Below are 23,523 nucleotides of genomic sequence, written 5' to 3' on the forward strand. Positions count from 1 at the left end.
ATGAACCCCATTCCATCATGAATTGAACAACATGGGGCAAAGTGGCATGAGGAATAATGTTATCCTGAATGGGCGAAACAATAAAGAGAAATTGCTTGCAGACACCAACCATTTAAATGTAAACTCATTCATTACTTCTTTTTTAAATTTAGACTGCACCTATTATGACCCATAACAAATAGTCAAATCATTATTTTATCATTTAAAATATTTTTAGTTTTTCATTTAATTATAATTTAACTACATTTAGTTATAATTTAATGGGATATGTTATTTTACTATCTCTTTTTCTTCTTACTTTTGTCTATCATTCTTCAATATTATTAGATCATAATCTTAACTACCTTTATCATTTCTATCTTCTATTGAGATTCTGATCTAATGGTGTTGAAAAGTAGGGTAAAAAAATAGATAAAATAACGTATCCCTAATTTAATTATTATGAAGGGACAAGATGCAAGTCGTGACTAGAGATGATAAAATGAGCTCGGTCCGCCCCCCGCCAAATAGTAGGGGCAGATTGAGTTTTTCACACTCGTCACCCGTAAAGTCTTTTAGCCCATCCGAGCTGAAATTTTTATTTATTTATTTATTTTTTAGTGTAAAATGTCATCGACCCAGCGAGTAGTCCATCACGTCCGTCCAAACAAAACAGAATGAACTGAGTTTTTTAATCCACCTTTAAAGATGGGACGGTCCATTTTTAAACGGGATGTCCGCTTTGTCAGCTCTAAGTGTGACGTGACTTGTCTACGTAGTGCCTCTCTCCTTAAAATAATAATAGAAAATGACAGGTGAAAATAAAAGGGGAAGAACGTGTTGTTTACATCGTGGGCTGCTTGGTTTATTCCGACCGTTAAATTTTAACCTCTAAACGCCATTTTTAAGAAAATGTTATTATTATTCCAAACAAAATAAAAATGTTTAAAGAATAATTTTTTGTATTTTTTTTCCTCAAATTGATAAATTTGCCCATAAAAAAAAAATCATATAGGAGTTTGTATCGCGAACGTTATTTACTGGACAATTTTTTTTTTTTTTTTTTTTTTTTGATTTTAAGAGTAGGAGTTGGAAACATCTACAAAAGAGGAGGTTGTTATTGAAGGAATTTCAATAAAAAGATTCTTCAAATTTTTTGCATACAAAAAATTAAAATAAATGTTTGTTAATTTTTTCATACGTACATTGAATACTTTACCTTATTTTTTTTTTAAATTCTTATCTTTAATTTCTTAATAAATCAGTTCTGGTTATAAAATCCCTTTATAAATTTGAATAAATTGATGAAGCAATAAAAACGTTGAGTTTTAAAATAAATTTAAAGGGAAAAATATGTGTCATTTTAAAGAATGTAAAATTGTGTCATTTTAAGTGAGAGAAAAATATAAATCGTGAATGAAAGAGAGTGGACAAAAAAAAAATAAAGATGTAGGTCCCACGTCTTTGTGAAAGTGAAATGACATAAATTATGTCATTTAAAAGGACAAACATTTTTTCCAAATTTAAAACCGTAAAATCATTTAGATAATGAACAAAAAATTAGTACATGTATGTTATCCAGCGCCTTGTGGCATTTTTTATTTATTCACGTCTACTTATTAAATTAAAGTATATTTGAATAATAATGGCTTGATTATTTGAATTATTCATTTTCAAAAATTAACATGTATGTGTCATTCTTATCTTTATATTTTTTTAAACTTCAAATTCAAATTCATTTTCAATTTAATTATTATACAAATCATTCTTTTTTGATTTTAATATATTCTCTTTTAATTTATTTTTAAAAAATTTAGCTAAATTTGAAAAACCCAAAAGATATCCACTTTCAATATTTGCAAACATCCTAGAGCGACAGCCAAGTCCTCTTTCAATTAAATCAAGCTCAAGCCCAAGAGCACGTGTGTATTGGGCTGAACCATTAAGGAACTTTACATGCTTATTTTCTGGAAAAGTTTTGGCCCAATGCATTTATCGCATAGGGATAATTGATTTCAAAATTAATCCCATCACGAGTTAGTCCTCTAAGGGAATAAAGCTTATTCATTTCATACCTAGGTTAAGAACAAATTGACCAGTGGAATATGTAATAAAAATTAAGCAAACATATAGGGTTGGAAAATTGCAACTACGTGCTTTTGAAAACATGATTTGTAATATACTTTAATTAAATAAAGGGTTTAATGTTTCTTTTCTAAGTGGGAGGTAAATTTATCTCCTATACAAATATGCAAGTGAATAAGTTTCTATGAAAAAAATAGAAGAAAAAAAATAAAATAAGCCCCACCTAATAACATGTGTGTGTGGGAGAAACTTATTACAGCCACACATTTGTTTATGGCCTTGGACAATTTTTGATAACAACTCATTTGATTAATATAACTACTCAATTAAACATAATTGACTCTTCGAATATGGTGGTGGAATGAATTTGATGTAAGTTAAATTTATCTTTCTAAACTACAACTCTTGGATTCCACATTCATCTTTGGTAGTGGAAAGGATGTAGAAGCGGAATTGAGTTTAACTTCTAACACTAAGTGAAGACTATACAATTGGCAACACTTGTTTTACTAAAAAAAAATGATAAAACCTATTAATCTACTGTATTAAAATTTTGGATTGAGATGTGTTGTCAGATTCATTTGTTATGATATCTATTAACTAAGTATAACTTAGTTAATTGGTGGTGGTCTCATACCACTCCCCTTGACTCGCTTTAGAGTTGGATTAGACTCAGGCCAACATTAAATATTTAATTAAAATTGGATTGAATATTTGAACTTGGGATGCTCGTAAAGACTTTTATGGAGGGATAGCATAGTTTTGAAGTTCTTAAAAGATCTAAGCTCCCTTTTATCACACTCATTAATAAGTATTTGAACATTGAGTGGTCAACTATGTAAAAGATTAGGATACCGAATCGTTTTAGACAAAAAAAAAAAAGGGACTGTACAAGTGTCTCTAATAAGTGGAATCTTATTCAGTTGTGTTCTTTATTCTACTGAAGAGTCAAAGTTCAAGAACAGGAAAAAGTAAACAAAAATTAGGGATTTAATTAATCAAGAGATAATCAGATAATGCAGAGACTTTGTGCTGTCTAATACCGGCATCTTAGGAAATTTAGATTTATTTTCCACTATAAATACAAATACAATAAAGGAGAGAAAACCAATTTAATATTTTATTTTTGAAATTCATCAAAGAATATTCTCACGAACTTGTTTTTGGTTTACGTGAGCAGTTGTATTATTATCAAGTTGACTTAATCAATAGAGACCTTGATTTAGCGAATATTATTATCCATACTTCACTATTTTATTGGAGGTTAACCTATAAGAATAACACTGAGACAGTTTATAAGTCACTAAAATTGGTCTAGTGGTGAGAGGTTTGTGTAGGTAGTATTAGGTTATGTATTCAATTCCTCTTGAATAGTGTATTTAATTTTCAAATTTTAGATAAAATATTTTGTATCAACAAACTTATAGTTTAATTAATACTAACCTAAATCATTAAGATTTGAATGAAATACTGATATAAGAAATTTGTTTCTTCAAGAGGTCACTTTTTTTCTCTCCTCCTAAATGTCCATTTGATGGGTCACCAGAGAAGACATGATTTGGAGCCCTCAAGTATTTTTCTATCCCTGCCATACTATTAAATTTAATTTTATTAATAAAAATTATTATCATTTAATTTAACAAGAGAATTCTATGTCAATATAACAAGGACTAAGTTATATTAATTAATTATTAAGATTACTTGTACCTATTATACAGAAAGAAACTAAAATAAAAATTTAATATGACTTGTAAGACTCATCAATTTGAAATTTCCGGTCTCACATAATTAAATATGAATTTTCGTGTTACTAGATTTTTTAGTTAAATCAGGATAATAATCTTAATTAAATGTTCTACTGAGGCCAAACGTCCCCCATATATAATTTCCATCAAGGGAATGCCTAAATGATTATAGTAAGACTACAGCCCAACACAGTATATGGGCCCACCCAATTTGGTTGATCTTGAGTAAACGTAAAACTCTGGCCCATTGTAATTGTAATTGTTTTTGTTTTGTTTTCTTTTTTTGGTATTGTATTTTTTTTTTGGACCTTTTCATGCTTCATTTTAAATCATCAATTATATGACGTTTACTAGGTCCTATTGGAAAGTGAAACTTTAGCTAATGATCAAAAGACAACAAGAAATGTACATGACATTGAGAGCAAATACAAATGGAAACACGAAAGAAATTATGATTTGACGAGGCATGTCACATCTTATAAAAATATCAAAATGAATAATAATAGGGCAGTGAAAATGATAAGGTCTCCAGTTGGTTGGGTTGTTTGGGTCTAATTCTTCAGCTGCAAAATGATGCTTTGCTATGCCAAAGTCCCCGTGCCGGTGCCGGCCATAATTGCGGCTATATATTTCTCATGCTTTCTTTGAGGGGTCTCATTCTAAACGGCAAACCAAACATCGAGGGAGTATCTATCAACGTATTCTTGCAAAGAAACGGATAAATCTTATGTACTACAGTAGTACCCATTACTGAGTACTACTTTCATACATTTCATGACATTTGGAATCAATAACTCACGTCACGTGTCATTAAAATTTTTAAACTTTTTTTTTTCGATTTAATTTTTTACCCACTACTCCTTGTCTCCCGCCATTTTCCCCACTTCTTTCATTTGCCTCTATCCCATCTCTTCCATTTCCGTCTTCTTCCACACTTCTTTCATTTGCCTTTATTTTAAGAGATTGCAGTGACAAAATAGAAACGAGGAAGACTGAATAGAAGTTCAGGTAAAAGACTTAAGTTTTCATGTTAATATAATCTTCCAAACATAACTTTGAATTTATTTGTTTGTTTTTGTCTTTATGGTTGTCGCTGCCAACTTTAACAGGGGTTGGAACTATATAAGCAATCTAAAGAACTAGAAAAAAATGCAGCCAACTGACTCAAGCACAATTCGTCAAGGTATTTCCATATAATCACAAACTGCTACATGATTGACTCCCTCTAAATGAATAGTTGTTATTTTAAAATAGGAATAAAATTTCTGCATTCATCCATATTGATTTCTTTCAATCTATAAGGAATTTTAAAACCCTCTGCATATTTCTTTTAAATTCAGAATTTAGCTATTTCATTTGACCAAAAAGTTCTGTTACAAGGATTTCTTTATTTTTGTTTCATTACCGAGCTTATATAGAGACTAATATACTCCCAACATGCTATCTGTTGACGTGATATATTATGCTTTAATTTTTCTCTTCCAATCTATCTTTTTTTTTTAATATTCAGTACTTTTTTTTCTGTTCTTTAAATTGCAAGTGTTATTTGTGCTGCATTCTTTTAGGAAATTGTGGCATGGATATGCTGTATTCTGAATCATTGTCATCTAGTGAAGTGAACGTTTCAGAAAGTGAATATGATGATGAACAAATAGAAATGCCAATGGTTGTGAGCAGAGAAGAAAATGGATACGAGCCAAAAATTGGAATGATGTTTTCATCTGAAGATGAAGCTTATAAGTTCTACAATGCATATGCTAAATTCATTGGTTTTACTGTGAGAAAATCGCAGTATCGAAGACTAGCAGATGGAACCATAAGCCAAAGATCATTTGTTTGTGGAAGAGAAAGACACAGAAGGTTAAAAGACCCTTCATATGTGAAGAAAGTAAATAGAAGAGAAACAAGAACGGGTTGTCCGGCTATGATATGCTTTAAAATTGAGAAGGATAATTGGATTGTTTATAAATTCATTCCAGATCATAATCATGATCTTGTGAAATCAAGCGCGGGAGCTATGTTAAGATCCCAAAGACATGTTGATGAAGCGCATGCTAATATGATTGAAGATATGAATAATGCTGGTATAAAACCATGTGGTATGTATTCATATTTTGTTGAAGTTGCTGGAGGAGCCCAAAATGTTGGATTTTTAAAACATGATTGTGATAATTTTTTACAAAGCAAAAGAAGCAACACTCTTGAAGCAGGAGATGCACAAAGTGTTATTAACCACTTCAAAAAAATACAAGCGAATGATCTGTCCTTTTTCTACACAATGCAAGTTGATTGTGAAAATCGTATGACAATTTTTTTTTGGAGAGATGGCATATCAAGGGCAGATTATAGTCACTTTGGAGATGTAGTCATTTTTGACACAACTTACAGAACAAACAAGTATGATATGGCTTGTGCGCCTTTCATATGGGTGAATCATCACAAACAAAGTGTTCTGTTTGGTTGTGCTTTCTTGTTAGATGAGACAACAGAGTCATTCATTTGGCTATTTGAATCTTTTTTGGAAGCAATGGGTGGATTGCAACCTAAAACAATTTTTACTGATCAGTGTCAAGCAATGGCAAATGTTGTTAAAAAAGTGTTTCATGAATCTCAACATCGACTTTGCTTGTGGCATATTAGCCAAAATGCTGCTAAGCATCTTTCATATTATTTGAGGCAACCTGACTTTAAGGTTCTATTTAATAGGTGCCTTTATAATTGTGAATCTGAGCAAGAGGTTGAAGAATGATGGGCCCGTTTACTTACAAAAGTTGATATTTCAAAATGTTCATGGTTGAAAATTTTTTATGAGTTACGACAAGATTGGTCCCCAGGATTTAACAAGAATTATTTTTCAGCTGGCATCTTATCAACACAAAGAAGTGAGAGTATGAATAATATTTTTCGTACTGTAACTTGTAAGACAATGTCTCTTACTCAATTCGTTCTTTGTTATGAGAAAGTTTTGGAGCGTAGACGTTGGTCAGAGTTGCAAAAAGACTTTGAGTGCAATCAATCTGCACCTCCTCGAGTTAAAAAACTTGCAGGTATGGCTGAACAAGCTACACGAGTATATACTCATGTTGTTTTTGAAGAATTCTATGAAGAACTAGTTGAATCTTTATCTGTGGCAATTGAAAAAACCAATGAAAATGGTACTTTTTTTGGTTACAAGTTAGTTAAATCTGGTGATGAAAAACAATATTTTGTGACATTTGAATCAACAAATTGCTTGGTTGAATGTAGTTGCAAGAAGTTTGAATCGATTGGTCTCTTATGTCTTCATGCATTGAAGGTACTTAACTTTCACAATATTTTTCATATACCTTCTCAATATATCTTGAAGAGGTGGACAAAGGATGCAAAAGAAGGTTTTAATGTAACTGATAGCATTCCACCTCAAGCTTGTGAGGTTTCAGCACAAAGAATTAATCTACGTATGAGTCAAGTAATGAGGAAAGATATTATTTTGCAACCAAGGGTGCATTGACAAATGAATCAGCCAAAATGGCTGAAGATCATCTAGAGCAAGGGATAAAAATGTTGGAGAGGATGTTAAAAACTAGCAAACCTACTCAAGTTGATGATATGGCTAGTGATGAAGAGAAAGATGAGCATAGTAAATTAAATTCAAAAAGGGTATTAGATCCGCAACGTGTTCGAGCAAGGGGAGTTACAAATGCTAGACTGAAAAGTCAACTAGAGAAGAAAAGATGTAAAAAAAATATATCACAAGCTCGAAGCAAATCTCATGCTGATAAAGGAAAAATGAATAATATAATTAGGATCATACTTTTTTAGTTTTATAGAATTATATGATTATTTTTATTTTTTATTTTATTTTTTGTGATTTAGGCAAAGCTACAAGTACCAGTGCCAAAGATTTTAGTACATCTTCAACACCTCCACGACCTTTTGTTTTTCCATATGTCTCTCAGGTGGCAAATGATCCATATATCCCTCAAGTGACAAATGATAATACTCTTCCAACAACATTTTGTTTTCCATATATCTGTCAAGTACCATATACACAGGTATAATTACATTGTAATTTTTCTAAATATCATCTTACTTTAAATTAGAATTTTCACTTTCTTTTAATGTGTCAACTGTCAAACAACAATTTTTTGGAATTACTATGAGGCCAGACAAGCCATGATTGTAGAAGATGAATTTCATGATTTCATTTGGCAGATTCATGATTTCGACCATTGCCACATCTATTGGTTAGTTACTGGAAAATTTATGCAGTGGAACTTTTTGTTACTGGAAAATTTATGCAGTAGAACTTTTTGTTACTGGAAAATTTATGCAGAGGGACTTTCTCTTGCTGGACTTTCTTCAAGTCAGGTGGACTTTTTGTTGTTGGTGCTCTCCTGTGCCTTAATTGCCCAAATGGATATGCTTTGTTTTGTATTTATCTAGCTTCTCATATTATTTTGTTATTAACTCAGTGGTATGCCATTTTGGTAGTTATAAGTGTTGTGTACAATGTACAGACTAATTTTTTGGATACCTGAAGTTGAATATTATGGGAAAGTATTATATTTTTTACCCCATTGAAGAATTCTGATGATAATTCCTAATTTATGGATATCTGTTTGTAGTTTTTTTGGCTTCTGTTGATCTATCCAATCCACGATTTTTGGTTCTTTAATGTGACTGCACTGTTTAGTAGCGGGCCTTGGGGAAGCATTTTCCTGGTGTTCTTTTGAGATGTTTAGGTTAAATTTCTAAAGATGGTGCCTCTTTTGTTCTGTTTGGGTTAAAGTTGATTCACGTTTTTGTGTTGTTACCATATCCTGAATACCATAAGACATTTTTCGACATGAAATTCACGTAAAATTTTAAACCATTGCAAACATTTTTAATCAGACTTATCGAGTGTAAGACATCATTAAGTTGAGCCTTAACTAGTGCTTCTCATGATCTTGTTTGCGATTTGAAATTCATATTTTGTATGATTGCTGCATATTCTTTTAGCTTTGGGACTAAAAATTAGTATGTACATTGTACACCTTAAGCATAGGAATAAAGCATAATAAAAAATAGGGTGGAATAGGAAAGCATCATCGAAAATAGGGTGGATATTAACTGGATAACATGGAAAAAAAACAGTATCACGTTAACAGCCAAGAATAAATCAGTTCGAACAAAGGACCCATTTTTTGCAGTGCCTAAAATGCATTATATGTAGGGAGGTTTTTCCAGTATCACAACTGGTTATTTACACAAAGAATAAAAAGCCAAATAAAGATGAGATTAACATATTCCACTGTTAAAAAAAAAAGAAAATAAAATCAAGACACTTCCTTCGTCTCACAGACACGACATTTGTTTGATGCCATAAGAATATCATAAGGACAAATCACAACCCTCATTGGCGCATTTCCTTTGAAGTAACATAGTTTCTACTTCCAGTGATTAAAAATTGGCAATGACCTCTTCCAGTGGTATTCCCAAGCAACTTCACAATGACCGCTTTTTTTCCATGGGTTTCTTATACCTTTGCTTCTTTACTGCATCGAACATTTATCAGCCATTATCCCACCATCATGCAGATAATTTTTGCATCACCACATACCCACCTGGAACAATATGCAGAATTACATTCAATTTGACACTATTAAAAATATAACAATGATAAGTATATGTAGCGTAGCTTAGCAAATTATTTTATTACAATACCTAAAATATGATTCATGGATTAAGAAAAAACTAACTTAGGTAAGCATGTTCGAATTGTATAAATACAACCATTAAACACCATAACCAAGTCAACAAATATGCCCCATTTGTATCAAAACAAAATATGACATGCAACCAAGTAGTCCATCAAGCCCGAAGACATATTAATCAAAATTCAGACCAGTACAACAACAAAAATGTATTCTATTTTAAGTTCAAGTGCTAGTTAATCAAACAAACAAAGATGAAACCACAAACTTCAATTGAAGAAAAAAACCTTTGCGAGTGTGGAAACCAGTAGGCTTGCAAGCCTTCCCTTGTAACAACACAGATAACACCGATTATTAATAATCAAAAGAAGAAAAACCTATTCTACATCAAAACTACATTATGTGCTCAAATGGACAAAGGAGAAATAGAAAGACTATTTGATTGCTGAGAGCTAGGGTTAATTTAGGGAAATGAGAACTAATGAGAGGCAATCATCTACACTCGCTAACGCTTGTCTGAAACCCTAGCGCACAACCACAGACGAGATTCCAAATTTGTAATCGAGATGAAAGACAAAAAGACAATGGGAGAGAAATGAAAGAAGAAGAGGGCACATGTTACAGGAGGAAGAAGGCAAGTGAAATGAAAGACAGAATAAAAAAAGATGAAAAATTAAAACGAAAAAAAAAAGTTAAAAATTGTAATGACACGTAGAAAGCTGACGTGAGTTATTGATTCCAAATGTCATGAAATGTAGGAAAGTAGTACTGAGCAGTGGGTACTATTGTAGTACTTAAGATTTATCCCAAAGAAACAAAACATGCTGTTAGGACGTCAGTGCCTCAAATTCAACGCAAAAGTGATTCATAGATCAACATGAGTTCGGAACTAGAAGTTCTAAAATTATCAGGTTAATTACTTCAACATAAAATCTTAAGGTGTTGGGTGAAGATCTTTTAAATAATTTATATTATACTCTAACACATCTCCTCACGTAAGAGTCTTTTGGGCTTGAAACGTGGATATTGCATATGCCTAATTTTATTTTATTTTTGATTTTACCTTATGCATATTTAATTCTACAGGTGGAGGGCGGTGATGATCGAACTTGTGACTTTATGGTCACTAAAGCTCTGATTGTTGGATATAGTAATAATATAATCCAATACTATGTTCACATATAAGCCCAATAGGTTAAAGCATGGTTATTTGAGTCTATATGGACTGGAGCCCAATAACTTGCATTATCTCTAGGATTTCCTAAGATGGAGGAAACACAGTTGAACATTCCAAACTTGATGTCTCATGGTGTAATACTTCAAGTACCTCTAAACCTTTCTCTTTCAAACTCATTACCTCTAACACTGATCCCATACAAAGAACCACATCAACCCAAAACCTTAAGGTGTTGGGTGAAAACCTTTTTAATGGTTTATATTATTCTCTAACAGGTCGGCCAACGTGCATAAAATGAAAAATGCAGAAGGAGAAAGACAGAGAAGAACACAACAATCTTTAACATGAAAAACCTTCTTCAGTGTGAAGAAGTATATATCACAGGACACTAGTCCAAAAAAATTTCACTATGTCAAAAAGAAAGATTACAAAGGTTCAAGCTTCCCTAGTTATACTAGAGGTACGATCAAGCATCACCAACAATGGTGGTATTCTCAAACTTCCTTAAAGAGGTCACACTCAAACTTCTCTCTAGAGATATTCAAATTCTCCAACTAAAATTACAAATGGTCTCATGTGTTTATATAGATGTGAGGGGAACCATCCACCTTCTTTCAGAATCTTCTTCAATGATTGAGGTGATTGGGCAGACATTGAGCCCTGCACCATTAAATGTGGTGCATGCATGTTGAGTCTGTTGCCCATGATGGACTCGACCTAAATTGATGGTGCCCTAATCTCTTGTTTATAAGAGATGCTTAGATGTTGAGCCATCATATAGAGAAGAAGAAAAAAAGAAAAAAAATGCAGACACGAAGAATCAAACACGTAGGAGAAAATCACGAGCCAAAGACGAAGATTCTCTGAGGAAGAAACCCAACGTAATCGCTGAAGAAGAAGAATACCCTGATGAGTAGGATTGCCTATCCTCTTTACAGAGAAAAACACTTGTGTGAGGCACTTGTGAGTAGATCCATCCTTTAGAGGGTGAAGTCCTCTGGTTATTGAGCCAGAGAAAATCTTGTGTAATCTTATTATTTATGGACATTTTTTCTGGACTTGATCCCATGGTTTTTACTCTTCACATCGAAGAGTTTTTCCATGTTAAAATTATTGGTGTTCTTTGTAAAACCCCGTATATATCTGGCTTGTTATCATATCATCGTATTAAGCCGCGCTTAATTTAAAATGCGGAATAACTTTTTTTCAATTATGACGTCATTATCATTAATCGAGTTACTTAATTAATTCTCTTTCAAAATATCGCCTGTATGTAAATTGCAATTAGATAGCTATCTACACTGAATAACCTCATAATATATTAAACGAGTGAGTATCTAAGTCACAGATCTACAACACGTAGTCCGGAAAATATCCTGAGACATTAAACAACTCGAATCCAAAACAACAAGTCAAATCAATGTGGCATAGATAATCCCCATGCTCACCAAATAAGGCAACAAAGCCCACAAGGAGTCTCAACTCAATAATCGTAAAAATGACAGAAAACATAACAGCATCCAAATCCAGTCATGTCATCATACAACATAAATATATCAACTAAGCTGTTATCAAAAAAAAATATATATATATATCAACTAAGCTCCGGCCTCCTGCCGCTAGAGGTCTCAACCCCTGGATTACCTGAACCTGAAATAAGCGCCCCAAATGTGGGGTGAGATCTCTAAACAGAAATCTCAGTAAGACAAGGGGTCCTCAAGGAACTTCCACCCTAAGCTCACTTACATGTTCAATATAAGTTCAAAAGCAGTAATTCCATATAAGTTCCAAAACTATGTAGTGCAACAGATATTCATGCCATGCGTATTATAACTATTCTACTGGCCAGAGAAATGCAGGAATACGTCTATTACCCACAGTTAGTACAAGGAACATTGCTTGCACCTCACCCACAGCCTCACCATCTTGTATGTCCCCACATACTCAGGCTTACCGTATAGGTGGAACACCATATGCATATCATAAAAGCACTCGCATATAACAGCTCAATAGCATTTCAACAATCGATACATGAAAACAACATCATGTATATAAACCATCCCCCCATGGGACATGGTGGAACCAAACAATGGCTAAACCGAGGACACAAAAGCTTACCTTGCAAGCTAGCTATCCAAGCCAAGAGTCCACACACAAGCTCAAAGTTCAAACACATCAGAATCACAATCTGCTTTGGACCAGCAATCATATCAACAACCAAAGCTCATAAGCTTATAACATAAAGACAACGTTTCTCTTTTACGTTTCATGTCTTAAGGCTTATCACAAAGCCACAAGCCCTTAATCGCTTGATTCTGACTTAGATAAGTTATTACAGAAGTCCCACTTCAACAATCTAGGGTCCACACACCCATAACAGCCTTCTGTATGAATAATACAGTTACTGTTCTCGGAAACCCAGAATATTCGGATATTTGTCGGGGACATATCCGGATATCATATCCGGATATGTATATCCGAATATCCATATTCGGATATCACAAGACCCCATATCCGGATATCAATATTCGGATACCATATCCGGATATTTCGCAATAGAATGCAGTTTCTGCATTTCGCGAGATATCACTTTCAAGGTTCCATTTTTAACACTTCTAAACGTTAAAGCATGCATCTTTAAACCCCTCTAGGCCAGTTATCACGTTGGTTACTTGTTTATCTTCTTAAACATGCCAAGACTCCACTTTTACCCATTAAAATCCATGATCAAAGGTGGTGACACTTACCCAAGGTTAAAACAGAGCAGCAATGGCTCTTGGAGCTCACCACACTTCCTCTACAGTTCTGACTTCTCCAAGGTACGAAAATGGTGATCAAAGGTTGGTTCTTTGTGCCAAAGATCACTCCTTGGAGCTCCCACAACCAAGGAAATGGCTCCCAACACCCAAACAAAGAAACTCAGCCCGACAACAACCAAAAACAGTGGCTAAGCAACCAGAAAATAGCCATCTTTCACACTCACAATGATCCCTCTCACTCACACAAGGTATAAAGTGAAGAGGAATGGAAGAAAAGAGGTCACAAGGCTCACCAAAAGGATGAGGAAGCAATGGAACAGTGTTTAGCTGGTCAGCCACCCAAGGGGTCACATATTCTGAGTGTATGGCCTAGGGTTTTGGGCCAAACATGCATATATATAGTCAATCAAGTTTTAAACATACTGTATTAGCACAAATAGCTACGCTTATCATTTTAATCCCAAACTTAGAATTCTGAACCTACTCATTTTTCTAAGATTTTTGATATTTTTATTTTATTTTTCGCAGCACTTTTCCGGTATGCGTTTTTACATAGCCAGTATCAGTTCTAGCACCAGTTCTCATTATTTTAACTTGAAACTTGAAATCACAGTCCTATTTATTATTCTAGGAATATTTATGCACTTTTTATAATTTTTCGGGATACTTCATCGGTACGCATTTATACCGTGAGTAGAACCAGTATTTGCACTTTTCGTCAGAAAAGCGACTTTCAGCATTCTTATTCACTTACTATAATTATTTAAGTCTTCTCATAATTATTAGAGTCAATTATGGAATTATTTCCTAATTCTCATATTTATTTAATTAATTTCCTTAATTAACGGTGCAGGTTCTTACATTCACCCCACCTTTTTAAGGATTTTGTCCTCAAAATCAGGATATACCTGTCTCGAAAATTGGGATACTGCCGGAGAAGCTCGTCCTCTCGCTCCCAAGTACACTCCTCAAGAGGTTTTCCTGTCCATTGCACTTTGACCATCGGAATGATCTTGCTCCTCAGCTGCTTCTCGCCACGATCGAGAATCTTGTGTGATCCGACGAGAGTTTTCAAGTTCTCCCGAACCTCCACATCATCAGGTTGCACCACGTGCGAAGGGTCCGCTATGTACCTCCGAAGCTGAGACACGTGAAACACGTCGTGGATGTTGGCCAAGTTTGGAGGCAAGGCAAGCCGGTAGGCAACAAGTCCTACTCTACCAAGGATCTGGTATGGCCCAATAAATCGCGGGCTCAGCTTCCTCACTCCGAGTGCTCGTCCAACACCGGTGACAGGTGAAAGTCTCACAAACACGTGCTCACCCTCACTGAACTCCAGTGGATGATGCTTGACATCGTAGTAACTCTTCTGGCGATTCTGCGTCTGCTTCAACTTTTCCCTGATCATCTGGATCTGAAGGGTAGTATCTTGGACGAAGTCCAAGCCAAACAACTCACGATCTCCAATCTCAGACCAACAGGTAGGAGTATGACACCTCCTACCATACAATGCCTCGTAGGGTGCCATGCTCAGGCTAGCATGAAAACTATTGTTGTACGAAAATTCAACCAATGGCAGGTACCTATCCCATGCTGAGCCCTGCTCCAAAGTGCAAGCCCTCAACATGTCCTCCAATGTCTGGATGGTCCGCTCAGTCTGTCCGTCAGTCTGAGGGTGATAGGTTGTACTCAGCCTCAACTGCGTACCAAAAGCTCCCTGCAGCGCCTCCCAGAACCGAGATGTGAACTTCGGGTCCCTATCATTGATGATACTCTCGGGCACCCCGTGAAGTCTCACAATCTCGCGAACATACAGTTTGGCTAACTGCTATGTAGAGAAGCTCACCTTTACCGAAAGAAAGTGGGCAGACTTTGTCAATCTGTCCACTATGACCCATATAGAGTCACAACCAACTTGAGTCTTCGGCAAACCCACCACAAAGTCCATGGAAATGCTCTCCTATTTCCATTCTGGAATCTCAAGAGGTTGCAGCTTACCAGACGGCTTCTGGTGTTCTATCTTCACCTTCTGGCAAATCAAACATTTGGACACATAAACAGCTTCGGATGATCTTACCCAGCGCTTGAAGCCATCTTGCAGCAGCAATAGGATCATACGATCCATCAAAAGAAGGTGGCTTATGCTTACAGAAAGCATTAAGCAGACGGTCAATCGCGTCACGGTCCTCAAAGGGCTCCAAGTAAGGTGACTGGTGCCCTCAACATGGCTGTGGCTCTCGTCCTGCAGACTAGGTGGAGGCGGCAGCGGTGGTGGAGGTGGGAACTGACCCTCATTGCGGCCAACCCACATCTCCTCCAGCATGACCCTCATCATGGTCATGTTCGCCAATCTGTTTACCTCAAGGACATCTTCCGTGGCCTTCCGGTTCGCCTCTCGAACGGCGTCCGTCATTGCCAAGTTGGCCAATCTAGTGGCCTCCTGATCGGCTTGTCTAGCCGCCTGCATCTCAGCCAATGCTGTCAGGACAGGATCCGGCTGATCCTCGTTCGTCTCGCGGGTTCTCCTAGGATTTACCATGACTCTGCACAAGTTACACAAATTATAAGTTGATCAGGCCCACACAATGTGATCACGTGTGCATTATCATAGCAAGACCAAACAGAGCAAACACCCAAGACATATTTGCATCAAATATCCTAAGTTATTGCAACACATACAGGCTTTTCCCTAGAAAGTGCTCTGATACCATAAAATGTAACACCCCGTATATATCCGGCTTGTTATCATATCATCGTATTAAGCCGCGCTTAATTTAAAATGCGGAATAACTTTTTCTTTTCAATTATGACGTCATTATCATTAACCGAGTTACTTAATTAATTCTCTTTCAAAACATCCCTGTATGTAAATTGCAATTAGACAGCTATCTACACTGAATAACCTCATAATATATTAAACATGTGAGTATCTAAGTCACGGATCTACAACACGTAGTCCGGACAATATCCTGATACATTAAACAACTCGAATCCAAAACAGCAAGTCAAATCAATGTGGCATGGACAATCCCCATACTCACCAAATAAGGCAACAAAGCCCACAAGGAGTCTCAACTCAATAATTGTAAAAATGACAGAAAACATAAACAGCATCCAAATCCAGTCATGTCATCATACAACATAAATATATCAACTAAGCTCCGTCCTTGTAACACCCCGTGTATACCCGGTTTGTTAACATGTCATCGTATTAAGCTACGCTTAATTAAAATTGCGGAATAACTTTTTCTTTCCAATTATGAGGTCATTATCATTACCAACTTGATTACTTAATTATTTTCCAAAACATCGTCTGTATATAAATTGCAATAAAACATCTAACTGAAATACCTCATTAAATATATAACAAATGTGTCTCTAGTCACAGAACTACAACACGTAGACCGGACAATCTCCTGATAGTTTATACAACTCAAACTACAAACATACTAACATCAATGTGGCATGGACAATCCTCATGCTCACCAAATAAGGCAACAAAGCCCAACAGAGTCTCAGCTCAAGCAACAATAGCCATAAAATGTAAAACAGATCAACATCTATGCATATCATCATAAAAGCAGTTAAACAACAGTCAACTCAGCTCCGGCCTCCTGCCGCCCGAGGTCTCAACCCCCGTGTTACCTGAACTTGAAAATGTGCCCCAAACGTGGGGTGAGATCTCTAGACAGAAATCTCAGTAAGACAAGGGTTCCTTAAGGATCTTCTACCCCAAGCTCACTTACATGCAGTGGCGGACCCAGGAAATTTTATTCCTGTCCGCACACTTAGTGGTGGGGTTCGCCCCTAAAAAAATACATTAAAAATAAAAGAATATAAAAAATTTCAACTTTACATAAAATAATAATAATCAAGAATAACTAAATTATTATAATAGAACAATTATTTTTTATACACATGAAAATATATGAGACTTATATAAGATTATGTGAAAATATGAAAGAAAAATAAAATTTAAATTTAATATACTTTTATATGTGTGTATTTTACCTTATAATAAGACGAAAATAATTATATTCATTAATACATTGGAGGGGAGAGAAACTATACGAATACAGAGACTGAGTTTTTTTTATATATATATTGGGTTTGAGACCTTGAAGGCATATCATGGAAGACTCTTCCCACTGTGGCCACTTTTGACTACCCAAGGGCCAAATTCTCCTCGCAGTCTTTCTATGTAAACATTTTTTTATTTTTTTCCAAAAGTTCATGTACGCACTTGCGGACATGTGCGTGTGACTGGGTCCGCCAGTGCTTACATGTGCAATATAAGTTCTAAAAGCAATATTCAATATAAGTTTCAAAATCAGTGCAATGCAGCAAATAATCATGTCATGTTGTCAATACTATTCTACTGGCCAGAGAAATGCAGGATTTATATACGTCTATTACCCACATTAGTGCAAGACGCCACTTGCACCCACCCACGGAATCACCATCTTGTATGACGCCACATACTCAGGCTTACTGTCTAGGTGGAACAACACATACATATTATAAGCAATTGCACATAAAGCTCAACAACATTTCAAATACCAAAGCATGTAACACAACATGCATATAAACCATTCCCCCATGGGGTATGGTGGAACCACACAATGGCTAAACCGAGGACACAAAAGCTTACCTTGCAAGCTAGCTATCCAAGCCAAGGGTCCGCACACAAGCTCAGAGTCCAAACACAGCAGAATCACAATCTGTTTTGGACCAGCAATCACATCAACAACCAAAGCTCATAAGCATATAACATAAAGACAACGCTTCTCTTTTACGTTTCATGTCTTATGGTTTATCACAAAGTCACAAGCCCTTAATCACTTGATTCTGACTTAGATAAGTTATTACAGAAGTCCCACTTCATCAATCTAGGGTCCACAAACCCATAACTCAGTTCTGTATGAACAGTACCATTACTGTTCTCGAAAACCCAAAATATCCGGATATATGTCGGGGACATATCTGGATATCCCATATCCGGATATCATATCCGGATATCATTTCCGGATATCCATATTCGGATATCACAAGATCCCATATCCGGATATCAATATCCATGTATCATATCCAGATATTTCGCGACAGAATGCAGTTTCTACATTTCGCGAGATATCACTCCAAAGGTTCGGTTTTTAATCCATAAAAACGTCCAAGCATGCATCTTTACTCTCTTTTAAGTTCATAAACTGGTTGGTTACTTGTTTAGCCCATTAACATGCCAAGACTCCATTTTAACCAACCAAAACTCATGATCAAAGGCTTAACAACTTACCCAAGCTTAAAACAGAGCAACAATGGCTCTTGGAGCTCACCAATCAACTCCCACAGTTCTGACTTCGTAAGGAAACAAAAATGACCACAAAGCAAGGTCATTTCCCAACAAAGGTGGCTCCTTGAAGCTCAACAAGCAAGGAACAAAGGCTCCCACAACCCAAACCAACAAGTCAGCCCCTACAACACTTCAACTCAGAAGCTCACTCAAGAATATGGAGCACCCAACACCCTCACAAGACCAACTCTCACTCAACAATGGTGTTTTGGTGAAAGTTTCATGGAGAAATGTGGCTTCTTGGCCTCAAAATGAAGAAAGGATAGGGTGGCAAGGGAGGCAGCGGCTGAAGCTCAGAAAATATTCACGTAGGAGGCACCAAATGACCTAGGATCATGTGCCATTATCTATATATAGTCTAATTAGTTTTAATCGCACTGTATTAGCGTTAATTGCTACGCTTAGCATTTTAATCCCAAACTCAGGATTCTGAACCTACTCATTTTTCTAAATTTTTTCATATTTTTATATTATTTTTCCCAGCACCTTTCTGTTACGCGCTTTTACATAGCCAGTATCAGTTCTGGCACCAGTTCTCATTATTTTAACTTGAAACTTGAAATCACAGTCCTATATATTATTCTAGAAATATTCATGCACTTATTATAATTTTTCGGGATACTTCATCGGTACGCACTTATACCGAGTAGCAGGACCGGTATCTGCACTTTTCGTCAGAAAAGCGACTTTCAACATTATTACTCACTTACCAATATTATTTAAGCCTTATCATAATTATTAGGGTCAATTATGGAATTATTTCCTAATTTGTCATAATTAATTAATTAACTTCCTTAATTAATGGTGCGGGTTCTTACAGGCCTCCTGCCGCTAGAGGTCTCAACCCCTGGATTACCTGAACCTGAAATAAGCGCCCCAAACGTGGGGTGAGATCTCTAAACAGAAATCTCAGTAAGACAAGGGGTCCTCAAGGAACTTCTACCCCAAGCTCACTTACATGTGCAATATAAGTTCAAAAGCAGTAATTTCATATAAGTTCCAAAACTATGCAGTGCAACAGATATTCTTGCCATGTGTGTTATAACTATTCTACTGGCCAGAAAAATGCAGGAATACGTCTATTACCCACAGTTAGTACAAGGAACACCGCTTGCACCTCACCCACAGCCTCACCATCTTGTATGTCCCCACATACTCAGGCTTACCGTATAAATGGAACACCACATGCATATCATAAAGGCACTCGCATATAACAACTCAATAACATTTCAACAATCGATACATGAAAACAACATCATGCATATAAACCATCCCCGCATGGGACATGGTGGAACCAAACAATGGCTAAACCGAGGACACGAAAGCTTACCTTGCAAGCTAGCTATCCAAGCCAAGAGTCCACACACAAGCTCAAAGTCCAAACACAACAGAATCACAATCTGTTTTGGACCAGGAATCATATCAACAACCAAAGCTTATAAGCATATAACATAAAGACAACGCTTCTCTTTTACGTTTCATGTCTGAAGGCTTCTCACAAAGCCACAAGCTCTTAATCACTTGCTTCTGACATAGATAAGTTATTACAGAAGTCCCACTTCAACAATCTAGGGTCCACAAACCCATAACAGCCTTCTGTATGAACAATACAGTCACTGTTCTCGGAAACCCAGAATATCCGAATATTTGTTGGGTACATATCCGGATATCCCATATCCGGATATCATATCCGGATATGTATATCCGGATATCACAAGACTCCATATCCGGATATCAATATCCGGATACCATATCCGGATATTTCGCGATAGAATGCAGTTTCTTCATTTCGCGAGATATCACTTCCAAGGTTCTATTTTTAACACTTCTAAACGTTAAAGAATGCATCTTTAAACCCCTCTAGGTCAGTTATCACGTTGGTTACTTGTTTATCTTCTTAAACATGCCAAGACTCCACTTTTACCCATTAAAATTCATGATCAAAGGTGGTGACACTTACCCAAGGTTAAAACAGAGCAACAATGGCTCTTGGAGCTCACCACACTGCCTCTACAGTTCTGACTTCTCCAATGTATGAAAATGGTGATCAAAGGTTGTTCTTTGTGCCAAAGATCACTCCTTGGAGCTCCCACAACCAAGAAAATGGCTCCCAACACCCAAACAAAGAAACTCAGCCTGACAACAACCAAAAACAATGGCTGAACAACCAGAAAATAGCCCTCTTTCACACTCACAATGATCCCTCTCACTCACACAAGGTATAAAGTGAAGAGGAATGGAAGAAAAGAGGTCACAAGGTTCACCAAAAGGATGAGGAAGCAATGGAATAATGTTTAGCTGGTCAGCCACCCAAGGGGTCACATATTCTGAGTGTATGGCCTACGGTTTTGGGCCAAACATGCATATATATAGTCAATCAAGTTTTAAACACACTGTATTAGCATTAATAGCTACGCTTAGCATTTTAATCCCAAACTTAGTATTCTGAACCTACTCATTTTTCTAAGATTTTTCATATTTTTATTTTATTTTTCGCAGCACTTTTTCTGTACGCGCTTTTACATAGCCAGTATCAGTTTTGGCACCAGTTCTCATTATTTTAACTTGAAACTTGAAATCACAGTCCTATATATTATTCTAGGAATATTTATGCACTTATTATAATTTTTGTAGATACTTCATCGGTACGCATTTATACGTGAGCAGAATCGGTATCTGCACTTTTCGTCAGAAAAGCGACTTTCAGCATTCTTAATCACTCACTATAATTATTTAAGCCTTCTCATAATTATTAGAGTCAATTATGGAATTATTTTCTAATTCTCATATTTATTTAATTAATTTCCTTAAGTAACGGTGTGGGTTCTTACATTCTTTGTCTCTCCCTTATCTCTGTTTGTTTGATTTTTTAATTACTATTCATCAACGCTTCCGCAGGCTGACTTGAAGAAGGCCGAGCTAATTGATTCTGAGGTCGGGCTTCGAGACACAACAAGTGGTATCAGAGCTAATGGTGGATTGACCTGTGGTGAGACGAGTATATCTTGATGTGGAAAGCCAAGGTCTTGATGAGTGTAGCCAAGCCTTGATGAAAGAGCCAATGTTTGATGAGAAGCCAAACATTGATGAACCCCATGAATACTCGAAGAAGTTTCTTCTTGAGGGGGAAAGAATGTGGGCCTATGACTCACACTTGAAGGGGAGATATTGAGGAATCCAGGTGTGCATGATTGAGTGAAAAATTCTCATATTGGTTAAGAATGGATTACGTGAGCACCATATACGTGGAAGGACCCATGGACCTAATGACTTAAGGTTTTTGAGTTTGATTATGGTGTTCCAAATCCACTTAATGTTGCTGTTTACTTGGTCCATGGTTGCAGCCTCCCCCCGTCACGAGCTCTTCCTGCATGGCCCAACAAGTGGTACCAAAGGGCAGAAGAGCTTTGAAGAACAAATGAGTATACAAACTCAAGGTGGAGGATAACAACCCAAAGTCGAAATATAAAGCCCGGATTGTGGTGAAAGGGTGCAATCAGAAGAAAGGGATAGATTTTGAGGAGATATTCTCACCAGTGGTGAAGATGAAGTCGATCCGAACTGTTCTAGGCATAGCGACCACTCAATACTTGGAGGTCGAACAACTGGATGTGAAGATTGCCTTTTTTCATGGAGACTGGAAAGAAGAAATATACATGGAGCAGCCAGAAGATTTTGAATTTCCTAGTAAAGAACACCAAGTATGCAGACTTAAGAAGAGTCTGTACGGTTTGAAGCAAGCACCCCGACAGTGGTGCAAAAAATTCAAATCCTTCATGACTCAACATGACTTTAAGAAGACTCAAGCAAATCATTGTATTTTTATCAAGAGGTATGTTGCGAACTTCATCATCCTCTTACTCTATGTAGATGGCATGTTAATAGTGAGGAAAGATATGAGAAGATTAATGCCCTCAAGAAAGTTTTGAGCAAGTCATTCTCTATAAAGGATCTCGGCCCAACAAGATAGATACTCGGGATGAAGATTGTCCGCGATCGCTCAAAAAAGCTGCTGTGGCTATCTCAGGAAAAGTACATAGAGAAAATTCTGAAGAGGTTCAACATGGACCAATCAAAGATAGTCTGTACTCCTCTAGCCGGACACTACAAGTTGAGTCAGAAGCAAGGTCTAACTAGTGCTGAAGAAAGATATGAGACGTCAAAGGTCTTATACCAGTCAACTGTAAGCAGTCTTATGTGTACTATGATATGCACAAGGTCCGACCTTACTCATGTAATCGGGGTTGTAAGCCGGTTTCTGTCGAACCCGGGCAAGGAACATTGGGACACCGTCAGATGGATATTCAATATCTTAAGGCACAGTAAACAAGTATTTGTGCTTTGGGAGAGGAAAATCCAAGTTAGAAGCCTACTCAGATGCCGACCTGGGCAGAGATGACGTTTCAAGGAAGTCTACCACAAGTTACTTGACTACCTTTGCAGGAAGAGCTATTTCTTGGCAGTCAAAACTCCAGATGTGTGTCGCCCTATCTATTACCGAAGTCGAGTACATTGCTGCAACCGAGGCATGCAAGGAGCTAATGTGGATGAAGAGTTTTCTATAGGAGCTCAGCCATAGTCAGGAGAAGTATGTGCTAAAGTGTGATAACCAGAGTGCTATACACTTAGCGAAGAACTCAACATTCCATACACGGTCAAAGCACATAGATGTCGGTACCATTGGATTCGAGATGTGATAGAAGAGAAATTTTTGCAGCTCGACAAAGTCCATACTAACTTGAACTGGTTA

At 36.4% G+C, this 23,523-nt stretch overlaps 1 protein-coding gene across 1 annotated transcript; it reads left to right on the top strand.

The window, feature by feature from the left end:
- Positions 1-5,385: 5,385 nt before the first annotated feature.
- LOC133295748 (protein FAR1-RELATED SEQUENCE 5-like) lies at positions 5,386-6,558 on the top strand. Its single transcript, XM_061494603.1, has one exon. The coding sequence runs from the start codon at positions 5,386-5,388 to the stop codon at positions 6,556-6,558; it is 1,173 nt and encodes a 390-aa protein (XP_061350587.1).
- The last annotated feature ends 16,965 nt before the right edge of the window (positions 6,559-23,523 follow it).

This window comes from Gastrolobium bilobum, unplaced genomic scaffold (assembly GCF_033153095.1).
Source record: "Gastrolobium bilobum isolate Gb01-03AN ecotype WA unplaced genomic scaffold, APGP_CSIRO_Gbil_v1 utg24947, whole genome shotgun sequence".
Lineage (NCBI taxonomy): Eukaryota > Viridiplantae > Streptophyta > Magnoliopsida > Fabales > Fabaceae > Gastrolobium > Gastrolobium bilobum.

What these genes read in the sequence shown, in the direction of transcription:
- LOC133295748 (XM_061494603.1), top strand. Translation starts at nt 5,386, where the DNA reads ATGGATATGCTGTATTCTGAATCATTGTCATCTAGTGAAGTGAACGTT.